Below are 25,400 nucleotides of genomic sequence, written 5' to 3' on the forward strand. Positions count from 1 at the left end.
ACAGGATTTTTATGTAACCTCTTCTTACATCTGTATCTACTTTCCCTTTCCTGAAAATTTCACTTTTCAGTGCTACCAACAAAATTTCTCCTTTAACTTTATTCTTTAATATTTAGAGCAGTCTCAGAATAATATAAATTATCATCAATAATATGGTTTATGAAAATGGCTTAACATGTCTTTGTGGGTTTTTTTGTTCTTAAGCTGTGTCGTGTTATCTGCCATCTTTTCATACAATATAAATTCTAAAAATGAAAAAAATATGTCTATTATAAATGTCCAGTCACCATATTTTAAAGCCATTTGGAATAATTATTTTTTGTGTAGGTATACCACCAACTCATTGTCTAGGTTTGTTTTATTTTGCTTTTGAATTTTTTAGGAATTATTTTTTCTTTTTCTTTTTAATTCTTTTTTTAAGTTATGTAAATTGTGTACGCAGTATCAGACAAGGTATATTCAGATAAGTCTAGCTTCTAACATTGTCCCCTTTACCTGTTAGCTCCCTATCCCATTTGTTAAAAATTATGGTTTTCAATCCATTTTAAAAAATAAAAGTAAATATCTATACAGAAATATATTATCATTCTCTTTCCCCTTAGACAAATGGTAGAATGCTATATGTACTTTTCTCTATTCTGCTTTTGCTTTTTTCATTTAAGTTTGTATCCTAGAAATCACTCATAATAGCATATAGTGGAGGCACCTGGGTGGCTCAGTCGGTTAAGCGCCCAACTTCGGCTCAGGTCATGATCTCATGGTTCTTGAATTCAAGCCCCACATCAGGATCTGTGCTGACATCTCGGAACCTGGAGCCTGCTTCGGATTCTGTGTCTCCCTCCCTCTGCCCCTTCCTGCTGACGCTCTGTCTCTCAAAAATAAAATATTAAAATGAATAAATAAAAATAGCATATAGTGATATTCTTCATTTCTTTTTTTAGTTACTTTTTTTAGTATAATAGTACTTTATTGATGATACCATAGTTGATTCCTTAGTAATGGGTATTTGGGGTGTTTACAGTTATGCTAACAGAATGCTGCATTGAATAACATTGTACATTCTCTTTTCATAATTTTGTGTGTCTTTGGGATAGACTCCTTGAACTAGGATTGCAAAGGAAGAACTGTCATTTCAAATAAATATGAGTAGTTTTATTTATGCTGAAACCATTAGATAGCTGGAAATGCAGGAGGTGGGTGTGATGCATGGGTATGGTGAAAGTCTCAGAGTCAGCATTGTTTCTTTCCTCACAGACAATACTAGCAAACCCTGGGAAGATGGGTTGTGTTGCATGAGGGACAAGAAGCTTAGTAATCTTTTAGGTGATGCTTTGAGGTCTGCTACAGATGCCAGTCTACTAGTAGATTCCCTGCAACATTATAACACACTATAGAAGCAGAATAGACAATACTCAGAGGAGAGGATCTGATATGGCCAGAAAGTACTCTACATAAGCTTTTAAAATTCCATAAGCTGTTTGAAAGAAAGCAATTTTTATCTGTCCTTTTCATTTACAGATTGCTCTAAGGTTGAGAGTTCTTGGGTTTAAGGACCCAAAGGACCGATAGCCTCATACTTTGACATAGAGGGATTAAAGCTTTCTTTTGACGGAAAGTGCTTGCCAAGTAGAGGGGCTTAGGATCAAAATACCTCAAAGTGGGTACGTTACCAACAAGTCATTTTAGAAATTAGTTTTTGTGAGTCAGACTGTTTAAGCTCACTGGGGATGCCTTTAATATAAACAAATACATGTACCATCACTTGAGGCATCATTTACCTATTTTAGAAGTTTGGACTTTTCTATATTGGGCTTTAAAACTTAAAGCAGGATACAAGTATATTAAAAAGTTCTGTGCTAAAAAAAATGTGCTTTTTCTTCCCAGAGCACTCCATACCTCATTAATACCTCAGTGGCTTTGACCTTTCCTAGGTTTCCAGTAGTTCTCAATAGGATCTGATCCATTTAAGGACAAGGGCAAATAATTGTTCCTAACATTTTGAAGAATCCAGGGTGAATGTAGGCAGCAAAATAAATTTTTGGAGAGAATGACAGATGACATGTAAACAGATGAATCTTTTTTTTTGAGGGGAGTAGGTTAGCCCAGAAATATAGGTTCTTTAAGAAAACTGAGTTAACAGAGGTAGTTATTCTTTCTTGGTTATGTTATAGAATACCAGTTCCTGACTTTAATAATACAATATTCCTTTTTAAATTAAGTTATTTTATGTATTATTTTCAGCCAATCAGACAGATTTTCAGGCAAAAATAGGAAGTAATAGTTCTATTTTTTCAGTTAGAGAAACATATACATAAAAATACCTGACAAGTAGTAGGCACCTAATAAGTATTTAATGAAGAATGCATGAAAAAATCATTTTCTAACATACTGAATAAGCATTTCAAATAAAATGAGTGAATGTTTTGGGATTATTTCTCCTCTGGGCCTTCACCTTTGTTAATTAAGAATCTAAACCAAAGATCTTTGTAGTAACAAATGGATTAATTTTTAAATTTAATTCATTTTTCTCCCAGAGAGACTAGCTTACAAAATTTTCCTCATATTGAGGTAGTTCGGAAAAAAGAAGAGAGAAGAAAATTGCTTGGACACACATGTAAGGAATGCGAAATTGTAAGTACTAATGTAAAGACTGTCTGGCGGGTTTTTTTTTTTTCTTTAATATGGCTTTAAGATTATAAATGAATGATTTAAAAATCATAGATAAAAATCTAGAAACCTAGTTTGAGCCAGGAATAGCAAGATAAATAATTAAAGAGCATACTCGTTGTGACCTGAAAGATATAAATAGATGAAAATGAAAGCCCTCAACTTCTCTAAAATTTTCATCAAGTAAGTCTGGAGCCTAAGCCCTAGTTCTTTTTACCAGCTTAAGACATTTGTGCCATTTTTCTTTCCTGTGTTTATCTGTATTTTAATTTTTTCTCCTGGTGTTATGTTACAGCAAAGGCTCTTACATATAAACTATTTGGGGATATTTCTGATATTTTATTTAAAAAAAAAATGTTTTTACATTTATTTATATTTGAGAAACAGAGCACTAGTGGGGGAGGGGCAGAGAGAGAGAGGGAGACACAGAATCTGAAGCAGGCTCCAGCTGTCAGCACAGATCCCGACACAGGAGTCAAACTCACGAACCATGAGATCATGACCTGAGCCAAAGTCAGATGCCCAACTGACTGAGCCACTCAGGCACCCCTTGGTATTTTAGCAGGAAACTTTAACGTTTATTACTTACCCCAGCACTCTCAGGAAATGAGATATATTCATGTTTTTTTCTCAATAAGTGGTATGGCCATAAGCTCTTAACTTTTTCCCCAAATATTCCTTCTTAAATAAATTGTGATGAACAGGCTCTATTTCATCCTTATAGCACAAGTATGTTTTCCTCTTATACGTTGTCTGTCTTGGACTATTGAAGTAGGTGGTACTAATCCTCCTGTCACCAGATATCTCTCAGGCAGGTTCTGTGTTTTCTTGAAACATGCTTCTTTAATTTCTTCCCTTGCTATCTGTTAGGTATTAGATGCCTGCCTCTAGCGATTTAGTTCCCCCTTTAAATTTTCTTTTTAACAGCTGTGGGCTAGAAAATTTGATAACCAAGCAGATTAAAGTTATATATGGATAGCTTGTAGTGCAGGTAAGGATTTGGTGAGAAATAGGCTCTAACTACCAGTGGAAGTGTAAATTGAGATCGCTATTTTGGAAGGCAGTTTGGCAATGCAAGCAAAATCTATATCATGGGTTTTCATAACACAAATTGAACATATCATGATTTCTTAACTAAAGAACATGGTCTGTACTATGCAAATCCCCAATTTTTAGTTATAACCATGACTCTTACACTGCCAGTTAGAAAAAAAGCTCTTGTGTTAGAAACACTTAATTTGCTTTCCTTCTTTCAGGAATCATTGCTTGTGCTGTTATTCAGTCTCTAAAAACTATTGTCTCATACATTTAATTCCAATTTTTTTCTTGTTTAAGATAGGAGATAAGTCTGTTCCCTGTTACTCTCTCATGACCAGGAGTCAAATTACCAGTCCTGTGTATTTAAATACTATCTGTATGCATACGGTTCCTAAATGTGTCCCAGTGTCTCTTCCACCTGTGGAATATGTAATACACATGTGGAGGTATTATAATCATGTCAAGTTTCAGCCTGCCGAAAGCAAACAGTTTCCACCTCTGATTCCCAAACCTCACTTGAGTCTCTTGTATGTCCATTCTTCTAGCTGCTTAAACCAAAGCTCTTATAGTTACCCTCTGTTCTTTTCTTGCATTTCTCAGTAACAGATCTATCAGCAAATCCCATCAATTCTACCTTCAAAGTGTATTCCATTTCCACCCACTTACTGTCACCCCCACTAACCCCATGGACGAAGGCACCATTTCATCTTGCCTGGACTATTGAAATAACTTCTAAGTGCTTTTTCCTTGTGTTGTTTTGTTTTAACTAGTCAACAGTCTTTAGAAGCAGTGTTAGATTCACAGCAAACTTGAGCAGAAAGTACAGAGAATTCCCATATACTTCTGTCCCCATTTTTCTTTTTTATTCTTGTCTCTTCACAATGTTTCTTTCTTTTAAAGCAAGGTATTTTTGAGATGTTAATGATTTTATTGCCCCCAGTGGGGAAATTGCCTGGGATTAAAGGTCTTTTTTATGTCAGCACTAGGTGCTTCAGTTCCTGGCCTGTGTGCCAGAGGGGAGAGAGAATCAGGAATGTGGGGTGTCGGGGCAGGACAGGGCTGGGCCTGAGAGCATCAGCACAGGGTGGCTTGGATAGGACAGGCATCTCCTTAATTTCTGTCTTCCCAGTGTACTTTTAACACAACATTGAATGGTCTTTTTTTTTTTTTTTCCCCTAGTGATCTTTTTAGAATAAAAATTAAATCTTGTCATTTCTCTACCTGAAATGCTTAAATGTCTTCCCACCTCACAAAGAACTAGATAGGATCCAGCATTCTTATCAAGGACAGCAAACTCTGGCACCCCACTTCCTCTCTGATTTTGGTCACCACCCTCCCAGTTGCTTGCTGTGTTATAGCTACACCAGCCTACTGGTGCTTTTGTGTATGTTTGTAATTTGGTGGCAATGTTTCTGTAAGTTGATTGATGACCATGATTCTCTAAGGTCATCCCACCCCAGTGTCCAAGCTCAGGTAACAAAGGTTTGTCAGGGAGAAAGATGAAAAAGATAGTCCCCAAAATAGTTGTTTCAGAAGTACTCAGAAGCCTTTAATTTGTGTAAAAGAAAAATGTATTTACAATCTTTACTTCAGTCTTAAGTTCTAGTCCTGAGTCTGCCACTTTCAACAGATGATATCACCAGTAGAATTACCAATTTGGTTTTCAGTTTCTCAAGTATAAAGTGGGATTGGCTGGATTGTGTGATCCTGTCGTGTGTTCTATTACACTTTACACTACTGCTTTGTTTTTGAAAGACCTGTACATTTTTTACATACAAGTTTTAACCTTGTTTTCATGAAGTTCAAGTTGTTTGGGTTGCAGTTGCAAGAAATAATTATGTCTTTGATCCTAATTGAAAAATATAGTTTAAGCGGGGAAGTCCTGAAGACTGCAACATTCAAAGCTGAACTTGTATTTGTAAAAACCTAAATAAGAAAATTACTTCAAAACATACATGTTATATCCGAATAACAACTGAGAAAAGTGCCAAAATGCAGTTTTGTTGCTGGCCTAACAAAGTTGACGTTGCACCGTATAGATCGGCTACGCCACGAAGCACACTGTAAAGTTAAGCTGGCGGGTTTTGTTTTTGGTTTTGTATTATAAGACTTTATTGATGAAAAAAGCATCATATTGGTTCACATTGTGATACAAGCTCCAAGCTCCTTTTCTCATTTGTGGAACGAACATTTCACAGACCAGCATTAGTGCTATTAGTATTAATTACTAATACTGTCTTCAGGGGGTGTTGTTACCTAGCATGCTGAATACTTTGACAGCTTTCTTAGCTTCTAGTTTATAATCAATAAGCATAATAGTCCATGTATTATTTCTAAGTGAAAAACTTACCAGTTTTTATTATCAGTATTATGCAGATATTCCAGCAGAAGAAAGAGAAAAGAAGCTGGCTTCCTGCTCAAGACACCGATTCCGCTACATTCCACCCAACACACCAGAGAATTTCTGGGAAGTTGGTTTTCCTTCCACTCAGACGTGTATGGAAAGAGGTGAGAATACAGGTTATAATATTTTGGAATTAGTTTTTTTGAAATAGTGTATATACCCAAGTCTAAACATTAGACTTTTTTCCCATGGTTTTCTTTACCTTCTGCTCAGGGGCTAGTTCTGTAACATAAAAACAAATTCCTAAGATAAAAGGCTTAACTTTAACTCTGAGTAAATGCCACTGGAATCAGCGATTGTGTATAATCACTTTAATATAGTTGTATATTCTTTATCCTGGTTTATCATTCAAATTTCAGAAAGCAAATTTCTCTTTTATCCTATCATCAAAATGACTTTTAATAAAATAATAACATTATAAAAGTTGCCAGCAAAGTATTGTTAAAAAGAGAATCTTGGGGCGCCTGGGTGGCTCAGTCGGTTAAGCGTCCGACTTTAGCTCAGGTCACAATATCGCGCTCTGTGAGTTCAAGCCCCATGTTGGACTCTGTGCTGATAGCTTGGAGCCTGGAGCCTGCTTCAGATTCTGTGTCTCCCTCTCTCTATCCTTCCCCTACTCATGCCCTGTCTCTCAAAACTGAATAAACATTAAAAAAAATTTTTTTTTAAATCAGGCAACTTGAATTGTCCGAAGTTATTTTTAAAAATTACCTATAAAAAAAGAGAATCTTTTTAAAGTGACTAGTCTTGGGGCGCCTGGGTGGCTCAGTCGGTTAAGTGGCTGACTTCAGCTCAGGTCATGATCTCACGGTCTGTGAGTTCGAGCCCTGCGTCGGGCTCTGTGCTGACAGCTCAGAGCCTGGAGCCTGTTTCGGATTCTGTGTCTCCCTCTCTCTGACCCTCCCCCGTTCATGCTCTGTCTCTCTCTGTCTCAAAAATAAATAAACGTTAAAAAAAAAAAAAAATTAAAAAAAATAAAATAAAGTGACTAGTCTGGATTTTAGATTTTAAAACCTCACTTATCTAGAATGCTGGGTCTTTATAAACCACATCTGAGTGAAAAGGACCTTTGTTTGGAAGCTGTTGGAACTAATTCCTTCAAGTGTAGCATTTACATTTAATATGATTTGAGAATGTATACAGCTTTGAAGCCCCAGATATTTAGTGGTAAGATAGTTTTTCCATAAGATGCCAAGTCTCCTGTAGCTATTACCATATTTTCACTTTCCCCATTAATAAGCCAAATTAAGTTCCTTTTGACGGATGCCACTGCCTGGTCTTCACATAAAATTAAACAATCTGGATAGAGCCTGTTATTGTGTGCCTACCATGGCCTAAGGGGGTATAGCAGAGCGCATACCGCATGACTCAAGACACTAGGAGAATTAGGTAGTTCAAGAGTACTGGGGCACAGGCACATCATCTAAAGAAGTAGCTGCTGCAGAAAGTCTTTTTGATAAGCACCTGCAATTATCATAATAGCAGACTGTTCTTGTTTAGCTATTTGTTCCCATTTGCAACCTGTAGGAGGCAGACTAGGAAAGTACTTCAGAACTCTGGTTCTGGGGGTTAGACCAATCTTGGGCAAGGTCCCAGCTCTTCCCCGTCATAGCTTTGTGAACTTGAGCAAGTTCTTTAACTTCCTTGGGTCTCCATTACCTCATCTGTGAAGTAGGTATAGTGGAAGCTACTTCAAAGGGATGTGAGCATTAGCTGAGGTAATGTATATAATACGTTTGATAAATGTTTGCGGTTATTGTTAGTATCAAAGAGGAGACTGATGCTGAGTAGTGAAATCATGCATTAACATCACACAGCTAATAATCACAGGCTCATGTAAACTTAGAAGGCATTAAATAAGACAGTTTTAGTGAGTACATGCTGAAAGAGAAGCATGGTGCAAATACAGTCTTCTAAATTTGTCGTTTGTTTTTAAGGTTACATTAAGGAAGATCTTGATCCTTGTCCTCGTCCCAAAAGACGGCAGCCTTACAATGCAATGTTTTCTCCAAAAGGCAAGGAGCAGAAGACATAGATGTTGAAGCAAAAACAGGATGGAGGACAATGTTTCTTTTTAGTTATTTATAGTTAAAGTTGGGATTAAACATTGATTTTTTTTTGATCTTCTGTAAACTGACTTATAAATCGTTTTTCTATTGAAAGTGTTTTTAAATGGCATTTACCCACCACACAAACAACTATTTAAAATGTGGATACGCTTATGTTATATTTTCTTGCTTTTGCATCTTTAAAACAATAAGGTGTTTTCATTTTGCACTCTAACTTAAGAGTTATTTACTTTATTTGGTAATACCTAATTACAGTTTTGAAAATATGATAGTTGTAGTCTCTGATTTGTTGCCTTTTAGGTCTTTTCACTCAACCTTCCCTTGATACTTACATTCAACAGTGGCTTTGTGCTAATCATTACAAATTTTCCTTCCCTTCATCAGTTGCTCCTCTGTAGGTCATTCCAGTATCTGACATTTAAGTATTTAAAAAAAAAAAAAAAAGGCTAAATTTTAGTAGTCCTTTTAACTTTCCAGCTTCTTTCTTTTTTTGACTTAAAAATGAGCTCCTACTCCATAGTGAATTCTTTTAGAGACTCAACCACAAGTATCAACCTTTTTTCCTTTTTCATATATTATAAATTAACACAGTCCTCTGATCTGATCATCCTATTCCAGGTCTTCACAGTCTCTTCATCATACTTTTCTAAAGTTTTCAAGCTGAATGTGTCAGGTTCTCTGCGCATGTGTTCTAGTTCAGTTGTATTTTTTTCTCTGGGTTGACTAATATTATTAACTTCCAATTTGGCAATAAAACAGATCTCTCGATTCAGCAAATTTCTGTTCCTCTAGGACCTAGTGTCTGAGTCATCAAAATGACAGACCACATCTGTGTCATCCACTGTTACTGGTGGCATTTTATCAGTGTCTTTTTTTAGTGTCTCTCTAATCCATATCTTGACAGTACTGCTCAAGCAGGAGTACATGAGACACTGAATGGAATGCCTCAATAAAATCTAACTGTGTAGATAAAACTCAGAGTTCCTAAACATCTCTGCTTAATCTCATCTTCTTCATGTGTCAAGGTTCTCATGTGAACAAGTGACATCAATTTGTGTTCTCAGAGAGAGGATCACCAGAGAAATCACATATACTGAGTACCTACTATACGTCAGACCCCTTATGTGCATGGTTTGGCTCTGAATGTGATGTGAATTTTTTTACAACCCTGTCCTAGCTTCTATTCAGCACTTGTCTTCCCTTCCCAAATGGTTTATCCTATGTTTGATTTTTGTTCTCTGCTGGCAGTGAACCAATCTCTCCAAAATAATAGCAACCATTCATTGGTAACTTGCTATATGCCAGAAGCTGTGTTATGCTCTTCACATAGATTTTTCTCTTTTAATCCTCAAATAATCTTGTGAATTTATGTGTCGGCTTAACGTTAAGCTGCAAAAAAATGGACCCAAAAAACAAATTAAACAACAAGTGACTGGTTTTATTTTTCTCGCATTAAAAAGTCTGGAGGTCAGCAGTCCAAGGCTGGTAATGCAGCCCCATGATGCCCTCACGGATCCGGATTCTTGTGGCTTTCATACTTTGTAAGTGACCTTCATCCTTGTCACTATAAAATAGTTATGCCACCTCTAGCATCACGTCCGTGTTCTAGACAGAAGGAAGGGAAAAGAAAGCATATGTCATTTGTTTTTGTCCCTCTTTAAAACGTTTTCCACTTAAATAAATAAACTTGAAAATAAAAGGGGACACCTGAGTGGCTCAGTCAGTTGAGTGCCCAACTCTTGGTTTCAGCTCGGGTTGTGATCTCATGGTTTGTGAGTTTGAGCCCCACGTCAGGCTCAGCACTGACAGTGCAGAGCCTGCCTGGGATCCTCTCTCTCTCCCTCTCAAAATAAATAAACTTAAATAAAAATAAGAGCATGCAACTCTTGATCTCGAGGTTGTGGGTGTAGAGATCATTCAATAAACAAACAAAGAAACAAACAAACAAAAGGGTTTCCAGAAGTCCCTACCCAGTTACTTTCCCTATTTCTCAATGGCCAGAATTGTCACTTGGTTACCTCCAATAACTAAGAAATGAAATTAAAGCCCAAGATTGCCTAATTCCAGAATCAGAGTTTGTATCCACTATAGTGTAGTGCTTCTAAAGGCCAGGAGTCTGAGAGACACCTGGATTTGAACAGGGTACCGTAGGATGTGCAGTTAGAGCTCTATACCTCCAGTGGATTTTCCTTTTTATTTATTGTTTAAATATTTATTTTTATTTTGAGAGAGAGGAAGAGCGAAGGGGGGAGGGGCAGAGAGTGAGGGAGAGAGAATCCCAAGTAGGCTCCACACTGCCAGCACAGAACCCAACGCTAGGCTCAATCCCATGGATCATGAGATCATGACCTGAGCCGAAATCAAAATCAGATGCTCGACCGACTGAGCCATTTAGGACCCCTGGATTTTCCCTTTTAAAAGGCAGTTTAAGCAGAGACAGGAAGCAAGAGATTGTCTACCTGATAGTTTACAGTAATCCAACCATGTATAACCAGCATATTTCATTTCAGTCAACCTGTGAGGTTGAGTAAACTGAGTTCCCTATCCCATTTTATCTGTTATTGACCAGCTCTATCTGCTATTGACCAGTAATAAAACAGACACTTTTTAAAAACACTTGAGTTAGCATATGTGGAACTTGAGAAACTTAACAGAAGACCATGAGGCAAGGGAAGGGGAAAAAATGGTTTCAAACAGGGAGGCAAACCTACAAGAGACTCTTAAATACAGAGAACAAACTGAGGGTTAAGGGGCGGGGGAGGGGAAAATGGGTGATGGGCATTGAGGAGGGCATTTCTTGGGTTGAGCACTGGGTGTTGTATGTAAGGGATGAATCACGGAAATCTACCCCTGAAACCAAGAGCACTGTGTACACTGTATGTGAGCTAACTTGACAATAAGTTATATTTTAAAAATAAAAATTTTAAAAATTAAAAAATAAATAACACTTGAGTTAGAAGGATGTATTTAAATGCAAAACTATTTCATGACACATAGTACATTCTCAGACTTAAAAAGATAACATAGGGGTGCCTGGCTGGCTCTGTCAGTGGAGCATGAGACTCATGATATCGGAGTTGTGAGTTTGAGCCTCACGTTGGGTGTAGAGAGTACTTAAAAATAATTTTTAAAAAACCTTTAAAAAGATGCTATGTATTTAAGAGGGCATTATTCATTTGTAAAGCAGTATACATGTTAGATAATATTTTAATAACAAATCTGCGTCAATCACTATATATAGTTTCAGGTTGGCTGTAAGCTTTTGTAAAAGATTTTATTTTGGGGGCACCTGGGTGGCTTAGTTGGTTAAGTGTCTGACTCTTGATTTCAGCTCAGGTCATGATCTCACAGTTAGTGAAATTGAGCCCTGTGTCGGGCTCCGTGCTGACAGTGCAGAGCCTGCTTGGGATTCTCTCTCCCTCTCTCTCTGCCCCTCCCATGCTCGTGTTCATTCTCTCTCAAAATAAATAAACATTTTTTTAAATAAAAGATTTTTTTAAGTAATCTTCACACTCAACATGGGGCTCAAGCTCATGACCCTGACATCAAAAGTCAGATGTTCCACCAACTGAGCCAGCCAAGCACCCCAAAGACCTCTGATTTTAAACTTTGAAAACATGCAAAACCTGTGTGTCAGCACTTAACGTAGGAGTAACACCTTTCCTGCCTTTGATAAGCGGGTATCCTGATGAAACCATGTGAAACCAAAGATTGTCAAAGGCAGTAGTTTGAATGAGTTAATCATGGGTACCCAAACATACATAGAAGGCCTATTGTCTTGGAGGAGCACAAAATGAAAAACATTTTCTAATGCCTTTCATTATCGTGAAAATTTTTCCCAAAGTCCAACAAGAAAGGCTGCTATTGGTAGGCTCAGAGTGTATTAGAAACTCAAGACAAACTGCGTCTAGCATCTGTGTTTAAAAATGCCTGGTGGGGTGTGCCTGGGTGGCCCAGTTGGTTAAGCGTCTGACTTGATTTTGGCTCAGGTTATGATCTCACTGTTGGTGAGATCGAGCCCTACATCGGGCTCTACACTGGGTGTGGAGCCTGCTTAGATTCTCTCTCTCCCTCTCCCTCAGCCCCTCCTGTACTTGCTGTCTCTATCCAAAAAAAAAAAAAAAAAAAATGCATAAAGGGGGTACCTCGCTGACTGAGTCAATAGAGCAGGCAATTCTTGATTTGGGGTTCAAGCCCTACATTGGGAGTAGAGTTTACTTCTTTTAAAAAAATTGTTTTTAGGGGCGCCTGGGTGGCTCAGTCAGTTGGGCGTCCGACTTCGGCTCAGGTCATGATCTCAGGGCCTGTGAGTTCGAGTCCCGCGTCGGGCTCTGTGCTGACAGCTCAGAGCCTGGAGCCTGTTTCAGATTCTGTGTCTCCCTTTCTCTCTGACCTTCCCCCGTTCATGCTCTGTCTCTCTCTGTCTCAAAAATGAATAAATGTTAAAAAAAAAATTTTTTTTTAATTGTTTTTAAATAAAAATGCATAGAGCACACTCTTGGGCCCTCTAAAAGGAATAACTGAAAAACTGCGAAGATTCCTCCTCAGATTGTCTTCAATTCTTAATTAGTTACAAAGAGAATAGTCTTACATAAGCCAAATAACACTAATACATTTACTTAACAAATTTATCTTTACCATGCACAATACTAAGTACAGTATCAGAATCTGGCAAAATTTTACAAATTTCCTCCAAAGGAGCCAACTTTTAAAGAAACACCAAAGAAACTTACTCTGTTAATCCTGACATATTAACATAACTGCGTGGGATTTTTTTGAAAAATACTACTTCAGAAATAAGCATTTGGAATACATCTCAGGAGCACCTGGGTGGCTCAGTCAGTTAAGTGTCCAACTTCAGCTCCAGTAATGATCTCGTTCGTGGTCTGGGGGTTTGAGCCCCACATTGGGCTCTGTGCTGACAGCTCAGAGCCTGGAGCCTGCTTCAGATTCTACCTCCCTCTCTGTCTGCCCCTCCCATGCTCCCGCTCTTTCTCTCTCAAAAATAAACATTTAAAAAAATTGAAATGCATCTCAAATTTTACCAGCTGTCTGTTCTCAGCAAGCCTAGCAGTTTAAGAGACATTTCAAAATCTTTCTCTGCTGAGTCGATGCTGTTAGAAAGGTTCCTTAGGAAACTCCAGTGTCCTTACACTTGAGTTCTTGAGCACAAAGAATTAATGAAACAATTGTTTATCACACCAGCAGAGGCCAGAAGAGAGCTGTTTTTGGAGAATAATCACTGGAAAGTAGGGTATGAACAGGAAGGACTATGATAAGAGAAAATTTCTAGGATGAATAGGATATGAATTGGGAAACTTTAGTACATAAAGTTGTAGGCTCATTGGGCAAAAATGAACTTTCAACGTAGCTATTGTTGGCATAAAACCAATTGGCAGAGGCAGTATATCATGGTCTTAAAAACATTACAAATATGTATTTGCCATATGCTAGGCATTTGGGGATATGAGGAGATATGTGAGATCTTGTTATTACCCAGTAGGACACCAGACATAAATGTGGAAAGATGCCTGAGAGATTGAAGAACCTTAGACTGAGTGCCAAAAAAGAAAAAAAGAAAAAAAAAAAGGATCATTAGAACTCAGACTGCCTAAGGATAAATTAACCTAGAGAAGCAGCAAGGAAAAGATAATGCAATATAAGTTGGGAAATTCACCTGAATGTGTAAATACTAATATACTGAGTCAAAAGGGGCCTTGGAGAGAATTGGATTGTATCCCCTCCCTTTATAATGGGGAAATAGAAGCCCAAAGAGAATTAGTGACTTGCCAAGATCTCAGTGGGCTTGAAGTAGAATGTAGTTTGGGACTTCAGTATGGTGCTTTCCCCTTCCTAAGTGCTAGAGGCATACTTTCTAGATAAGTGTTATAGCTAGGGTGTAGAGCTATGCAGTATTACTAAAAGAGGCAGTACACTTTTTTTTTTTTTTTTAAGATTTTATCCTTATGCAATCTCCACACCCAACGTCTGGGCTCGAACCCACAACCCAAGATCAAGAGTTGCACACTCTACCAACTGAGCCAGTCAGCCACCCTGGCAGTACACTATGTCTTAAAGGCAAGACTAAAGAGTTTAGACTTGAGTCTGCAGTCCTATGGTTTTCAAACCATTAGTAACATCCCTTTATTAAATCTCATATGTGGGGCTGGGTGGTTCAGTTGGATGACTGTCTGACTCTTGATTTCTGCTCAGGTCATGATTCCAGGGTCGTAGGATCAAGCCCCATATTGCACTCCAACGCTGAGTGTGGACCCTGCTTAAGATTCTCTCTCCCACTGTCCCTCCCCAACCCTCAAATTAAAAAAAAAATTTCTTTTGAACTAAATCTTACACAGATCCCTGATAAACAATGATATTTTAAAGGCCTAAGTTTATTTCAAGCATTCAAATTTAATAAACCTTTACTTATAAATTCAATCAGCAAGACTAGATAAATACAAAATTGTGAAATGAATTATGGATGACAGGGGACATCAGCCTCCATATCCATGATATTCCAGTCAAATGTTGGCCATATGCCAGACCAATTAAACTAAAGTATCCGGGAGTAAGGTCTAGGCATCAGGATTTTTTTTAAAGCTCCTTAGGTGCAGCCAGATTTGAGAACTACTGCCTTTAAGTCACTGTTAGAGGCTAGTTCAATGTTATTCAAACTTTAGTATACATCAAAATCACCCGGAAGGCTATTAAGCCACAACTATCTGGGCCCCTCACCTCAAAAAAAATTTACATCTTTTACATGTTCTTAGGTGATGCTAATGCTGCTGGTCCAAGGATCACAAGCACCTAATCATAAAAGTCACCCAGATGCTCGATAAATAGAGATTCTCAGGCTCCTCCTGTGGGGATTTTGATTCAGGTGTAGCCTGAGCATTTATAGGTTTAAAAAGTTCCAGACCATTAGGATGAGGCAAATCTAAGAAATTTTGCTCAGAACAACAGAGAAAACTAAGTAGCAAAATTTTAAATTTCTAGCATCCCCCGACTAAAAATACTTTGGGCTGGATAGTAATGCATTAATTTAGGTAGAATTATTAGGTTAGCAATAGATGTGAAATGAAATTTGGGGAGGGGGGTAGGCGGGGGTATTGAGGCATCAAGTGTGCAAGAAAAAAATTTAGTAATCTGTTAAAATATTCCAAGCACAAAGAGCACTTAGGTCAAGATGATGGCAGTAGGAATGGGGAAAAAATTTTAAGCAACCCCTTCATGGTTGTTGCATACCAAAACTGTGGTAGTTCTGAGAATCCAAAGATGAATATGACACCCTATCACCAACTCAGTGGTTACAAGGGACATTATGAAGTAAGAATCAGACGAGGTCTCCCACTGGAAATGAGGAGAGACCCTTGTTCCACACAGTATTTATAATTGTACAACTTTAAAAAACAGGGGGCGCCTGGGTGGCTTGGTCGGTTAAGCGTCCGACTTCGGCTCAGGTCATGATCTCACGGTCCGTGAGTTCGAGCCCCGCATCAGGCTCTGTGCTGACAGCTCAGAGCCTGGAGCCTGCTTCCGATTCTGTGTCTCCCTCTCTCTCTGACCCTCCCCCATTCATGCTCTGTCTCTCTCTGTCTTAAAAATAAATAAATAAACGTTAAAAAAAATTTAAAAAAAAAAACAGGAATGAATTCATTCATAATTCTAAAGTGAGTTTTCTTTTTTTTACACATTGAAGAATTCAGCAACAATGGCATAGTAGATATTTACCCAAAAGTAATTTATTAAATCATAGACAGGAGTATTTTATAGGGCTGCAATAGTTGGCTTGGAATGTCCTTTCTAATGCATTTCCCCACTATGTGTTACTGTCCACTGAAGCTCAGGAGCCCACATTATCATCCAGTTGGAGATTTGTCTAAGAGATCTGCCTTTTGTTTTCTTTTCTTTTATCCTTTATTCACTTAGTCGCTCAGATAATCATCATTTGTGCTTACTGACTCTGGGCCCTTTCAGTGTCCATTAAGATTTCCACCAAAGACTGGCAGAACAAATAAAAGATGAAATTCAGACCAACCATAGACCATCAGTCTATCTTGGTAAGATATTTAGGAGAAAAAGCACACTCAAAATATGAAGGATAATATGGATTTCCAGTGATCCAGGCAATGGCCTACCAACTTAAGTCAATAGTTCTTGGGAAAATAAAGATAGAGGCAAGCTAGAAAAAGCTCCTAAAATTAAAGTTATTCAGGTTTCCAGGTAGGATCCATGCAATAAAAATCATTATTTAAATGCAGTTGAGATCTGTTGGAGCAACACCAGACAGGGATTCTTTTTCTCTTCTTTTCTTTTTTTTTTAAGAGAGAGCACAAGCTGGGAAGAGGGGCAGAGGGAGAGACTGAGAGAGAGAAAGAGAAAGAGAGAGAGAGAGAGAGAGAGAATGTTAAGCAGACTCCATGCCAAACATGGAGCCCAACTCAGGGCTCAACCTCACAACCATGAGAACACGACCTGAGCCAAAATCAAGAGTCAGGTGCTTAACCAACTGAGCTACCCAGGTGCCCCCAAATAGAGATTCTAAGGCTAGAGGGAGGGGAGAAGGCTTGATGAGGCAAGCTGAATTCTGCTGACAGTATTTTCATGGGGCAGGAGGCTGAGCGGTCAAGGCTTCACCTACCAGTGTTGCTACTGGGAATCCGAGAACCCAGCTGAACTGCTAGTCGTCTCACAAGGCTGCAGTGACAACACCAGAAACTTGGGCCTCGTTACAACTTTGCCCTTAAGATGTTTGTCAAATGTTGAAGTAAAACCTCTTCCGGGGAAAATGGTTAAAATGGTGTATTTTATTTATATTTTACCACAGTGAAAAAATTTAAGAGACAGTTTTCAACAGATTCACTGTGCTAAGGAAACCAACAATAAAGTTCAAGACCTACCATGAGAAGATGCCCAATTAATGCCCCAGACTCTTCGTTGAAAGACCAGGATGGCTGTGATGTCAGAATGGGCTTAACAAGGGCAGGCTTTGCCTCGCCAGCCCACTTGCCCCCCACCCAGTCCTTGGTTGGGTGGTCAGTCCCCACCCTGCCTATCAGAGGAAAGTGTGACTCCTCTCTGAAGGAATATAACCTCGTATCTGGAGCCTCACAGTGTTCAACATTCAATTTAAAAAATTCTAGAGAAGCCAAAAGACAGTTTCAGTTATATATTCCATACATATGGAGGAGGGAGGAAAACAGACTCACAAGTGATCCAGATACTAGAGTTAATACACAAACACTTAAAGATCACTGATTACTATGCTTAAGAAAAGAAAATTTGAGAAAATTGATTTTTAGAGACTTTCACCAGAAAATTATAATATTTTAAAAATCCAAAGGAAATTCTAGAACTGAAACTTAGAATATCTGAAATTGATAACTCAATTGACGGCTTTAGATACAGCAGAAGACAAAATCAGTAAACTGGAATAGGGGTTAATAGAAAATATCCAAACTGAAGCAAAGAGATTAAAAAACAAGGAAGATAAAGCAAGGAGACTGAGAGACATGGGACACATTGAAGAATTCGAACGTACGTGTAATTGGACTCTCAGAGAATGGGCAGAAGCCATGGTACGACTCTGTTGAGCCTTTTTCAAAACAAACAAAAGACATCAACCCAAATTCAAGAGGCTCTTCAAACCCCAAGCAGCAGACACACAAATCAAACCACATCTGACCACATAATGGTGAGATGCTAGAAGTCATGCGAAAAATCTTAAAAGCACACAGAAAAGGGAAAAATTCATTAACTTCAAATAACAATAAGATGGCTGATTTCTTAAACTGGGAGCCAGGTGACAGTGGGATGACAACTTTAAATTGCTGAAAAAAATAATTGATAACCTAGAATTCTGTGCTCAAAGTCTCTTTCAAAAGTGAAAGAAAAATATATTTTCAAAGAAAAGCTGAGAAAATTCATCACCAGCAGACTTGCAGTAAAATACTATCTTAAGTCCTTGAGGTCAAAGGAAACTAACTGCAAGCAAAAACATGGAAGTATAGGGAGGAATGAAGAACACTGGAAATAGTAAATATGGATGTAATATACTGATTGTCATATATTTTATCAAGTGGATTTGATAGGAAGTTAGCATCAAGCTCAAGAAAATCACAGATACGGGCACCTGGCTGGCTTGGTCGGAAGTGTGCACAACTTTTGGTCTTGAGGTTGTGAGTTCAAGCCCCATGTGAGGTGGAGAGATTACTTAAATAAAACTTTTTTTAAAAAAGAAATCAAAGGTAAAACAACAACAACAACAACAACAACAACAACAACAACAACAACAAAATGTCCTGCTGAGCATGCATTTGGTGGAGAGTTTCAAAGTATCACAGGGTAAAAAGTGAATGCTAGAAATGATCTAATCCAACCTTTCATCATAAATACATTTGGGGTATATGATTGTCTTTCTTTTCTACAGATGAAGAGGTAAACTTGAAATTTGGAGTGATAAATGACAGCTGCAATGTTATGCCAACTTGATTTAGCATAAAAGTTATTTCTGTATTTTGATTGCTCAGCATCAAGATCATCTGGATCCACATAGGTAAGTTGTTGTCAATGGAAAACATTTTTAGCCTCCGTCTTGTATCATAGGACACTATTCTATTAAGACTAATACAGAGTCTTGAAGAAGAGTGATAAAGCAATTTCAAGACAAAGGTGAATCATTTACAATACCTAACAAGGGCTTATATTTCTTTTCATAAATATAACAAGCCACATAAGTAGCCAAAACTGTGTGCATTAATACTCACTTGTCTGGGCGCCTGGGTGGCTCAGTTCATGATCTCATGCTGACAGCATGGAGCTTGTTTGGGGTTCTCTCTCTCTGCGCCTCCCCTGTGCTTGCTCTCTCACTCTCTTTCTCTCTCAAAATTAAACATTTATAAAAAATACTCACTTGTCTGATGGATTATATTGATGACAGCAAATGCACCTGAGTCTCGCTTGCTATGTTTCTTTCTTTTTTTAAAAAAAATATTTATTTTTGGGAGATCGCAAGCAGGTGAGGGGCAGAGACATGGGGACTTAGGATCAGAAGCATGCTCTGCGCTGACAGGCTGACAGGATCGAGCCCAATGTGGGGTTCAAACTCACGGTGAGATCATGACCTGAGTTAAAGTTGGACGCTCAACCGACTGAACCACTCAGGTGTCCCAACTATGTTACAATATATATAGTACAGCTGTGATGTGTAGTGTGTTAGCTGCACAGTTTTCTGTGAGCAGACATAACCAGGCCAAATTTTTTTAAAGGCTTGTGTAAACTTTCTAATTGATGCCACATTTGTTTTTAAAGAACATCTAATATATGCCCAGAGATAGTGGGGAAAGTTGTATTCTGAGTTGCCACAAAATTTGAGTTAATCTAGCAGTACAAGTTAACTCCATGTTCTTCACTTTATTACACATTTATGTATAACATGGCATATTTTTTTAAATTATAGGCTTTTAATAATTTAATTTTTTTTTTTTTTTTAGCGTTTATTTGAGACAGAGAGAGAGACAAAGCATGAACGGGGGAGGGTCAGAGAGAGGGAGACACAGAATCTGAAACAGGCTCCAAGCTCTGAGCTGTCAGCACAGAGCCCGACGCGGGGCTCGAACTCACAGACCGCGAGATCATGACCTGGGCCGAAGTCAGCCGCTTAATCGACTGAGCCACCCAGGCGCCCCGAGGCTTTTAATAATTTTAAAGGTGTTTTTAAAAATAAAATCAGAATTAAACACTTAGGAGCCTGAAATACCTGTGTTCTTTTTGAAAACCATTTCCACTTTAATAACACCTTTTAAAATATTAATTAATGAGGAACGCCTGGCTATCTCAGTCGGTAGAGCATGCAACTCTTGACCTTGGGGTTGTGCGTGGAAGCCCCACACTGAGCATGGAGCCTACTTTTTAAAAATAATTAATTAATTAATTAATTATTAATTACTTAGTGGTATCTGGCTGGCTGGGTCACTGGAGTGTGCAACTCTTGATCTCAGAGTTGTAAGTTTGAGCCCCACATTGGATGTAGAGATTACTTAAAATCTCTTTAAAAAATTAGTTAATTTAATAAAATGTTAATTAATTTAATCAACTAAAATAAGAATATCTGAAAGCAGAAATTCACACTGAAGAACTTATTACCAAGATGGTAAGGAAAATCACAATGCCTCCCCACTTTTTCTCAGAAGTCTAGACTTCATTTCACATTTGCTTGTACTCTGAAGAGACATTCATTCATTCATTCATTCATTCATTTTCTCATCCGTTTGACAAATATTTACGAAGTGTCCATGTCCTTGTCACTGTTGTAGGTGCTGGTGATTCAGCAGAGAGCAAGAGAGGACAAGTCCCTGCTCTCCGAGTTATATTCTATAAGGCGGCAGGGACTATTTTGATAGGAGCCTTCAGAGAAGCCCTCACAGTAAGGCGATCAGAATTAAGTAAGGAACTGAACCACAGGAATATCTGGGGGAAGAGTTTTCCAAATGGAACAGCAACAGAAGGGCTTTAAGGTAGGAGCCTGTAGTGTGCTGAGTCCTCACTACCTGGAGCAAAGCACATGGGGGTATCTGGTGGGAAATGTGGTCACAAAGGAAGGCAAGGACAAGATGCTACAGTGCTTTGTGCCCAGAAAGGACTGGATTTTCGTCTAAGTGAGATGACAAACCACTAGGGGAGGGGATGTGCTTTGCCCTGGCCTGTTTAAAAGGATTATTCAAGCTGATGTGAGAAGAGGATGAGATCATAGGCGGCAAAAGTAGGAGTGGGGAGTCTTAGATTTTTGCACCGGGTGGTGAGAGGTGGTGGTTTATGAGGCCTCGCAATGGAGTTGACCTAGGTGTCACCTGGTAACTTAAAAGGATGGAAGGGAAATGAGTCAAGGATAGCTCCAAAGTTTCTAATTTGTGCATCTGGGTGAAAAAGGAGAAGAAGCAGATATGGGATGGCGTGACAGGAAATTTGTCTTGCACAGGTTAACACTGAGATGCCCATCAGGCTTCCAAATAGAAGCATTAGGTAGCCAACCGAACATATGGCTCTGAACTTCAGACAAGAGTCTAAGTCAGGAGATAACAGTTTGGGGGGCTTCTACCTCCAGGAGCTATTTAAAGCAATTGGCTTGCATGGAGTCACCAAGGTTTGGCTGTAGACAGAAGAGAAGAGTCTGGGAAGCTTATGTTAGATTGGGAGTGTACCCTCAGAAGAGTCTGGGTGGGGAACATTACCTGCAGAGGATTACCAGAGGCTTCTTCTAGTAACAGAGGTACTAGATTACAGGGCATGATGACAGGATGATCCCTTAGGGCAGGTGGATAATTGGTTATAATTATAGCCTCCTTGTCCCTACTTCTCAGGAAGTTTGTATTAGCTGGGGGCTAAGGAGGAGTGGGGGTGTGGGGGAGGAGGTGTTGGTAGTGGAGGGTGGTCTACCTGGGGCAGACTGAGATTCCCAACCATGAAGCATAAAAGCCTCACCAATAAAGGCTCAGAGTCCCTCCCCTAAAGACTAATGTCTGGTCTTTCTAGATCCCCATAGGCTGCACCAGAATGTAATGGACAGCAGGGGACCTGTACCTCAGCTACTGCTTCTGTGCCTGTGAGTCCCCACTGGAAACACTTGCAAAAGGCCTATTTGCATGCGATCGGGTCAGTCACCCTTGCTTGAGTGGCATGTGGTAAGTTGCAGTCAAGTACTGCTGATCTGGTAACCCTCTTTCTCCATTACATCAATGTGCATGTCTATCTTTATCCTGATCTAGTATGTGCTGACATTACTGTTTGACATTGCAGTTTGATGGCATTTTCTTTCCTTCCAATTTCCCAAACCTCATCGTGGGCCCCAAGTCCTGTCAGCTCACATGAGAGGGTTTGTTGACAAACAAAGGATCCCCCCTCCACCCCCCAGGGATCCTCAGACAAACCTGATGAAAAACAAAACAAAACAAAACCAATAATACGGCCAAGTAGCGGGGTCAGGATGGGAGACACTTCAGGCAAGCCCGGTGACTTTTTTTTTACACCCACACACAATAGCAGAAGAGGGATAAAGTCTTCCGGAATTGGATTAGACTTTGTTGGCAAAACTTGGAGTCATGCTTCCTGTTTTCTAATGCTTGCTCTTGAAACAGTTGCTTGAACAGCATTCAATTCTCTTTCTAAACAGGGCCTTTCTGCACTCCACGTGTCCCTGTAAGCAAGCACCCTCCCCTCCAGTCTCCAACACACCCTCTCTACAGAACCGCAGCTGCTCTGAGTGTGGGTCCAACCAATGACAATGGCACTGTGTTGAGGCCATCGGTGGTGCATCGCACTTCTGCACAAAGCCGCAGTAAGAGGAGGCAAGGGTTTACTCTTTCTGATCCCATTTTAAAACAACTTTGTGTGTGGATTCATTAAACTCACAAATGGTACAGCAGGAAAAATACTCAAAGCCCAACACAGTGCCTTAAACAGAGAAGGCTTTCATATATGTTTCTTGAATGAATAAGTGATGAAGGAGTCTGAGAACCAGAAAAACTGGTGCTTGTCCAGGCTCTGCCAACACTTGGCTGTGTTACCTCCGTGGTCTCTTTTTCTCTTTGGGCTTTAGGTTCCTCATCTCTAAAGTGAGGATTGGACAATATGACCTTTGAAGTGCCACCTAGCTCCATCAGCTTCTCACAATTAGATAATTAGCACCTTTCAGGAGGCCAGACTGGAAGGGGTTAAAAGTATGGCCTTCAGGGGTGCCTGGGTGGCTCAGTGGGTTAAGCATCCGACTTCGGCTCAGGTTATGATCCTTGCAGTCCGCGTGTTTGAGCCCCAGGTCGGGCTCTGTGCTGACAGCTCAGAGCCTGGAACCTGCTTTGGACTGTGTCTCCCTCTCTCTCTGCGCCTCCCCCACTGGCTCGCGCGTGCACACTCTCTCTCTCAAAAATAAATAAACATTAAAAAAATTTAAAAAAAAAAAACAAAGAAAAAAGCATGGCCTTCAGGGCCAGGCAAACCGGGACAGGATCCCTAGCTCCACCATTTAGAGTGTGACATGGCCAATGCACTCAAATTCTCCAAACTTTCTGCACTCTCGAGTAACAAAGTTATTATGAGCATCCAATGAGATGCTGCAGGAGTTTACTCTAGGGCCTGGTACACAGTGACTATTTGATCATTGAGAACTGTTACCATTATTGTCCGTGTCGAAGACACAGTGGTGATGAATCAGAAAGAAAGCTTCTTGGAGCGCCTGGGTGGCTTAGTCGGTTAAGCATCCCACTCTTGGTTTCCACTCAGATCGTGATCTCACGGTTTGTGAGTTCAAGCCCCACATTGTGCTTCACACTGACAGTGTGGAGCCTGCTCAGGATTCTCTCTCTCTCTCTGCCCCTCCCACTCTCACTCTGTCTTTCTCTCAAAATAAATAAATAAAAACTTAAAAAATATTTAAAAATAATAATGAAAGAAAACTTCTTGCACAAGTCCGAATTTGAGTTGGGCCTTGAAGAGTAGTTAAGATATAGACAGACTGGGGGAGCAAGGTGGGAGAGGGAGGTGCACGAAGGAAAAGGGGTCATATGAGCAGAGGCCCGGAAGCAGTAAAGCAGGAGAGGTGTTGCAGGCTGTGGCCGGGGCTGCACCAGGCAGGAGCATCCAGTAGGGACGTCACAGCCCATGGGCACTCGTTAAGTCAGGACCTCTATGTCAAATCCCACAAATGACACAAAAGCTCTAAGCCCCTGAAGCCTCCCTACTTTCTGAATGCTCAAACTCTGGAGGAGGGATACAAAGCAAGTATCACTTGGCCATTGAGTCATTTCAAACACTGCCATTTTTTAAAAGTGAGTTTATTTCATGGATATTAATTGGCCATTACTTATTTGCTCACAGTGAAGTCAGCAGAGACTACAGGTAGATGTGGAGCAGGCTTCCCACACCCGGATGAAAACTGAAAGACCAAATCAGTACTTCCAGAACACTCACAAAGGCATTTTCCAAAACGTGCGCAACCTGGTTTCAGATCTCAGGACTTGAAAGAGAGGTCAGTTTGACCCTCTATCAGATGCAGCACACAGAAGGCCGATAGCTCAGCTGGTGGGTATGCATTTCAGGTACAAGGTATCTGCTCAGCGGTGCTACCTATCCTCCCAACTCGCCTTCCTGGACACCCCATTTGTTCCAGACAAGAGAGGGAAGCCAGGTGAACCTGACACAGCTGCTGAATTATCCAGAGATGTTCCCCGGCATACCCCTTCTTCACTCTCCACATAGCAAACACGTGAAAGCCTCCTTAAACAGGAGAACAGGGCAGTGGGGAGTCATGGTGAGACTTTCCCCCCAAAATACTAAAACAAAAGACTAAAACATGACCACTTAGCAATATCCTAACATCAAGGGGGAACAATGTGGAAATGTGAGAAATATGATTGTTCACGAATTCAGCTGTGTAAACTAAGATGTATATCGTGGTTCTATTTGTCCTCTAACAATGTAAACATTGCATATTTTTTATTCATTAGAAACTGAAATGAAAAACCATAGCCTTCAGGGTGCTTGGGTGGTTCGGTTGGGTGTCTGACTTTTGGTTTTGGCTCAGGTCATGGTCTCACAGCTTAGGGGTTCAAGCCCCCTGTCAGGCTCCTCATTGACAGTGCAGAGCCTGCTTGGGATTCTCTCTCTCTGCCCCTCCCCCGCTCATGAGCATGCTTTCTCTCTCAAAATAAATTTAAAAAGTTAAAAAAAAAACTATAGCCTTCATCTCTCAAAGAGATAAACCACTACTGTGTGGGTTTTGTCTCCCTCCTCTGTTTAATCATCCAATTCCTTTGACTTTGTCTCAGCTGAGTAGAGCCTGATGTAACTTCAGGGGCTCCAGAATCACCCATTTGCCTGTGACCTAACCTGAAATGCTCCTCATCACAGAATTATTTCTTTACGTTAACGCATTCTACAGAACTTCAGGACTCTCCTATTAAAATGTGAGCGTGCCTACCTACCACACCCAACACTTTAATGGTCATTCTCACTTGGGCACAGGTTCATTTCTCAGGTAATCGGTTGTGGTGTTGTTAAGAACAGGGTCTTGGGGAAGGGTTTCCTGAAAAGTGAAATGTTGAAGAAAGGAGAGAATAGTCCAAGGCACCAAGTACTTCCCATGGAGCAGATAGACCATGTGTTGACCAGGAAAGGCAACAGAGTGGAGTTTAGAGCACCCGAGAGTTTGTTCCTTTGCGTTCCTAAGTACC

At 39.7% G+C, this 25,400-nt stretch overlaps 1 protein-coding gene and 2 long non-coding RNA genes across 6 annotated transcripts in view; 2 read left to right on the forward strand and 1 right to left on the reverse strand.

The window, feature by feature from the left end:
- Positions 1-8,946, forward strand: part of RBBP8 (RB binding protein 8, endonuclease) — an 89,853-nt gene extending 80,907 nt beyond the window's left edge. For all 3 annotated transcript variants that reach the window (XM_042962181.1, XM_042962182.1, XM_042962183.1), the window contains 3 exons: positions 2,535-2,631; positions 6,072-6,213; positions 8,047-8,946. In XM_042962181.1, the coding sequence (XP_042818115.1) occupies positions 2,535-2,631; positions 6,072-6,213; positions 8,047-8,144 (337 nt within the window). In that variant the 3' untranslated portion in view covers positions 8,145-8,946. The remainder of the gene's footprint in view (positions 1-2,534; positions 2,632-6,071; positions 6,214-8,046) is intronic.
- Positions 8,947-9,595: 649 nt separating this feature from the next.
- On the reverse strand, positions 9,596-17,066 carry LOC122232553. Its single transcript, XR_006209910.1, has 2 exons — positions 16,820-17,066; positions 9,596-9,783 (listed from the first exon to the last, which is right to left on the reverse strand). It is a non-coding gene; the product is annotated as an uncharacterized LOC122232553 (long non-coding RNA).
- Positions 17,067-20,500: 3,434 nt separating this feature from the next.
- On the forward strand, positions 20,501-24,545 carry LOC122232551. 2 transcript variants are annotated; one of them, XR_006209906.1, is made up of 4 exons: positions 20,501-20,693; positions 21,709-21,857; positions 22,346-22,510; positions 24,046-24,545. It is a non-coding gene; the product is annotated as an uncharacterized LOC122232551 (long non-coding RNA). The 2 variants fall into 2 exon arrangements; XR_006209905.1 differs by lacking the exon at positions 20,501-20,693 and adding an exon at positions 20,847-20,938.
- Positions 24,546-25,400: the final 855 nt, after the last annotated feature.

Source organism: Panthera tigris, chromosome D3 (assembly GCF_018350195.1).
Source record: "Panthera tigris isolate Pti1 chromosome D3, P.tigris_Pti1_mat1.1, whole genome shotgun sequence".
NCBI lineage: Eukaryota > Metazoa > Chordata > Mammalia > Carnivora > Felidae > Panthera > Panthera tigris.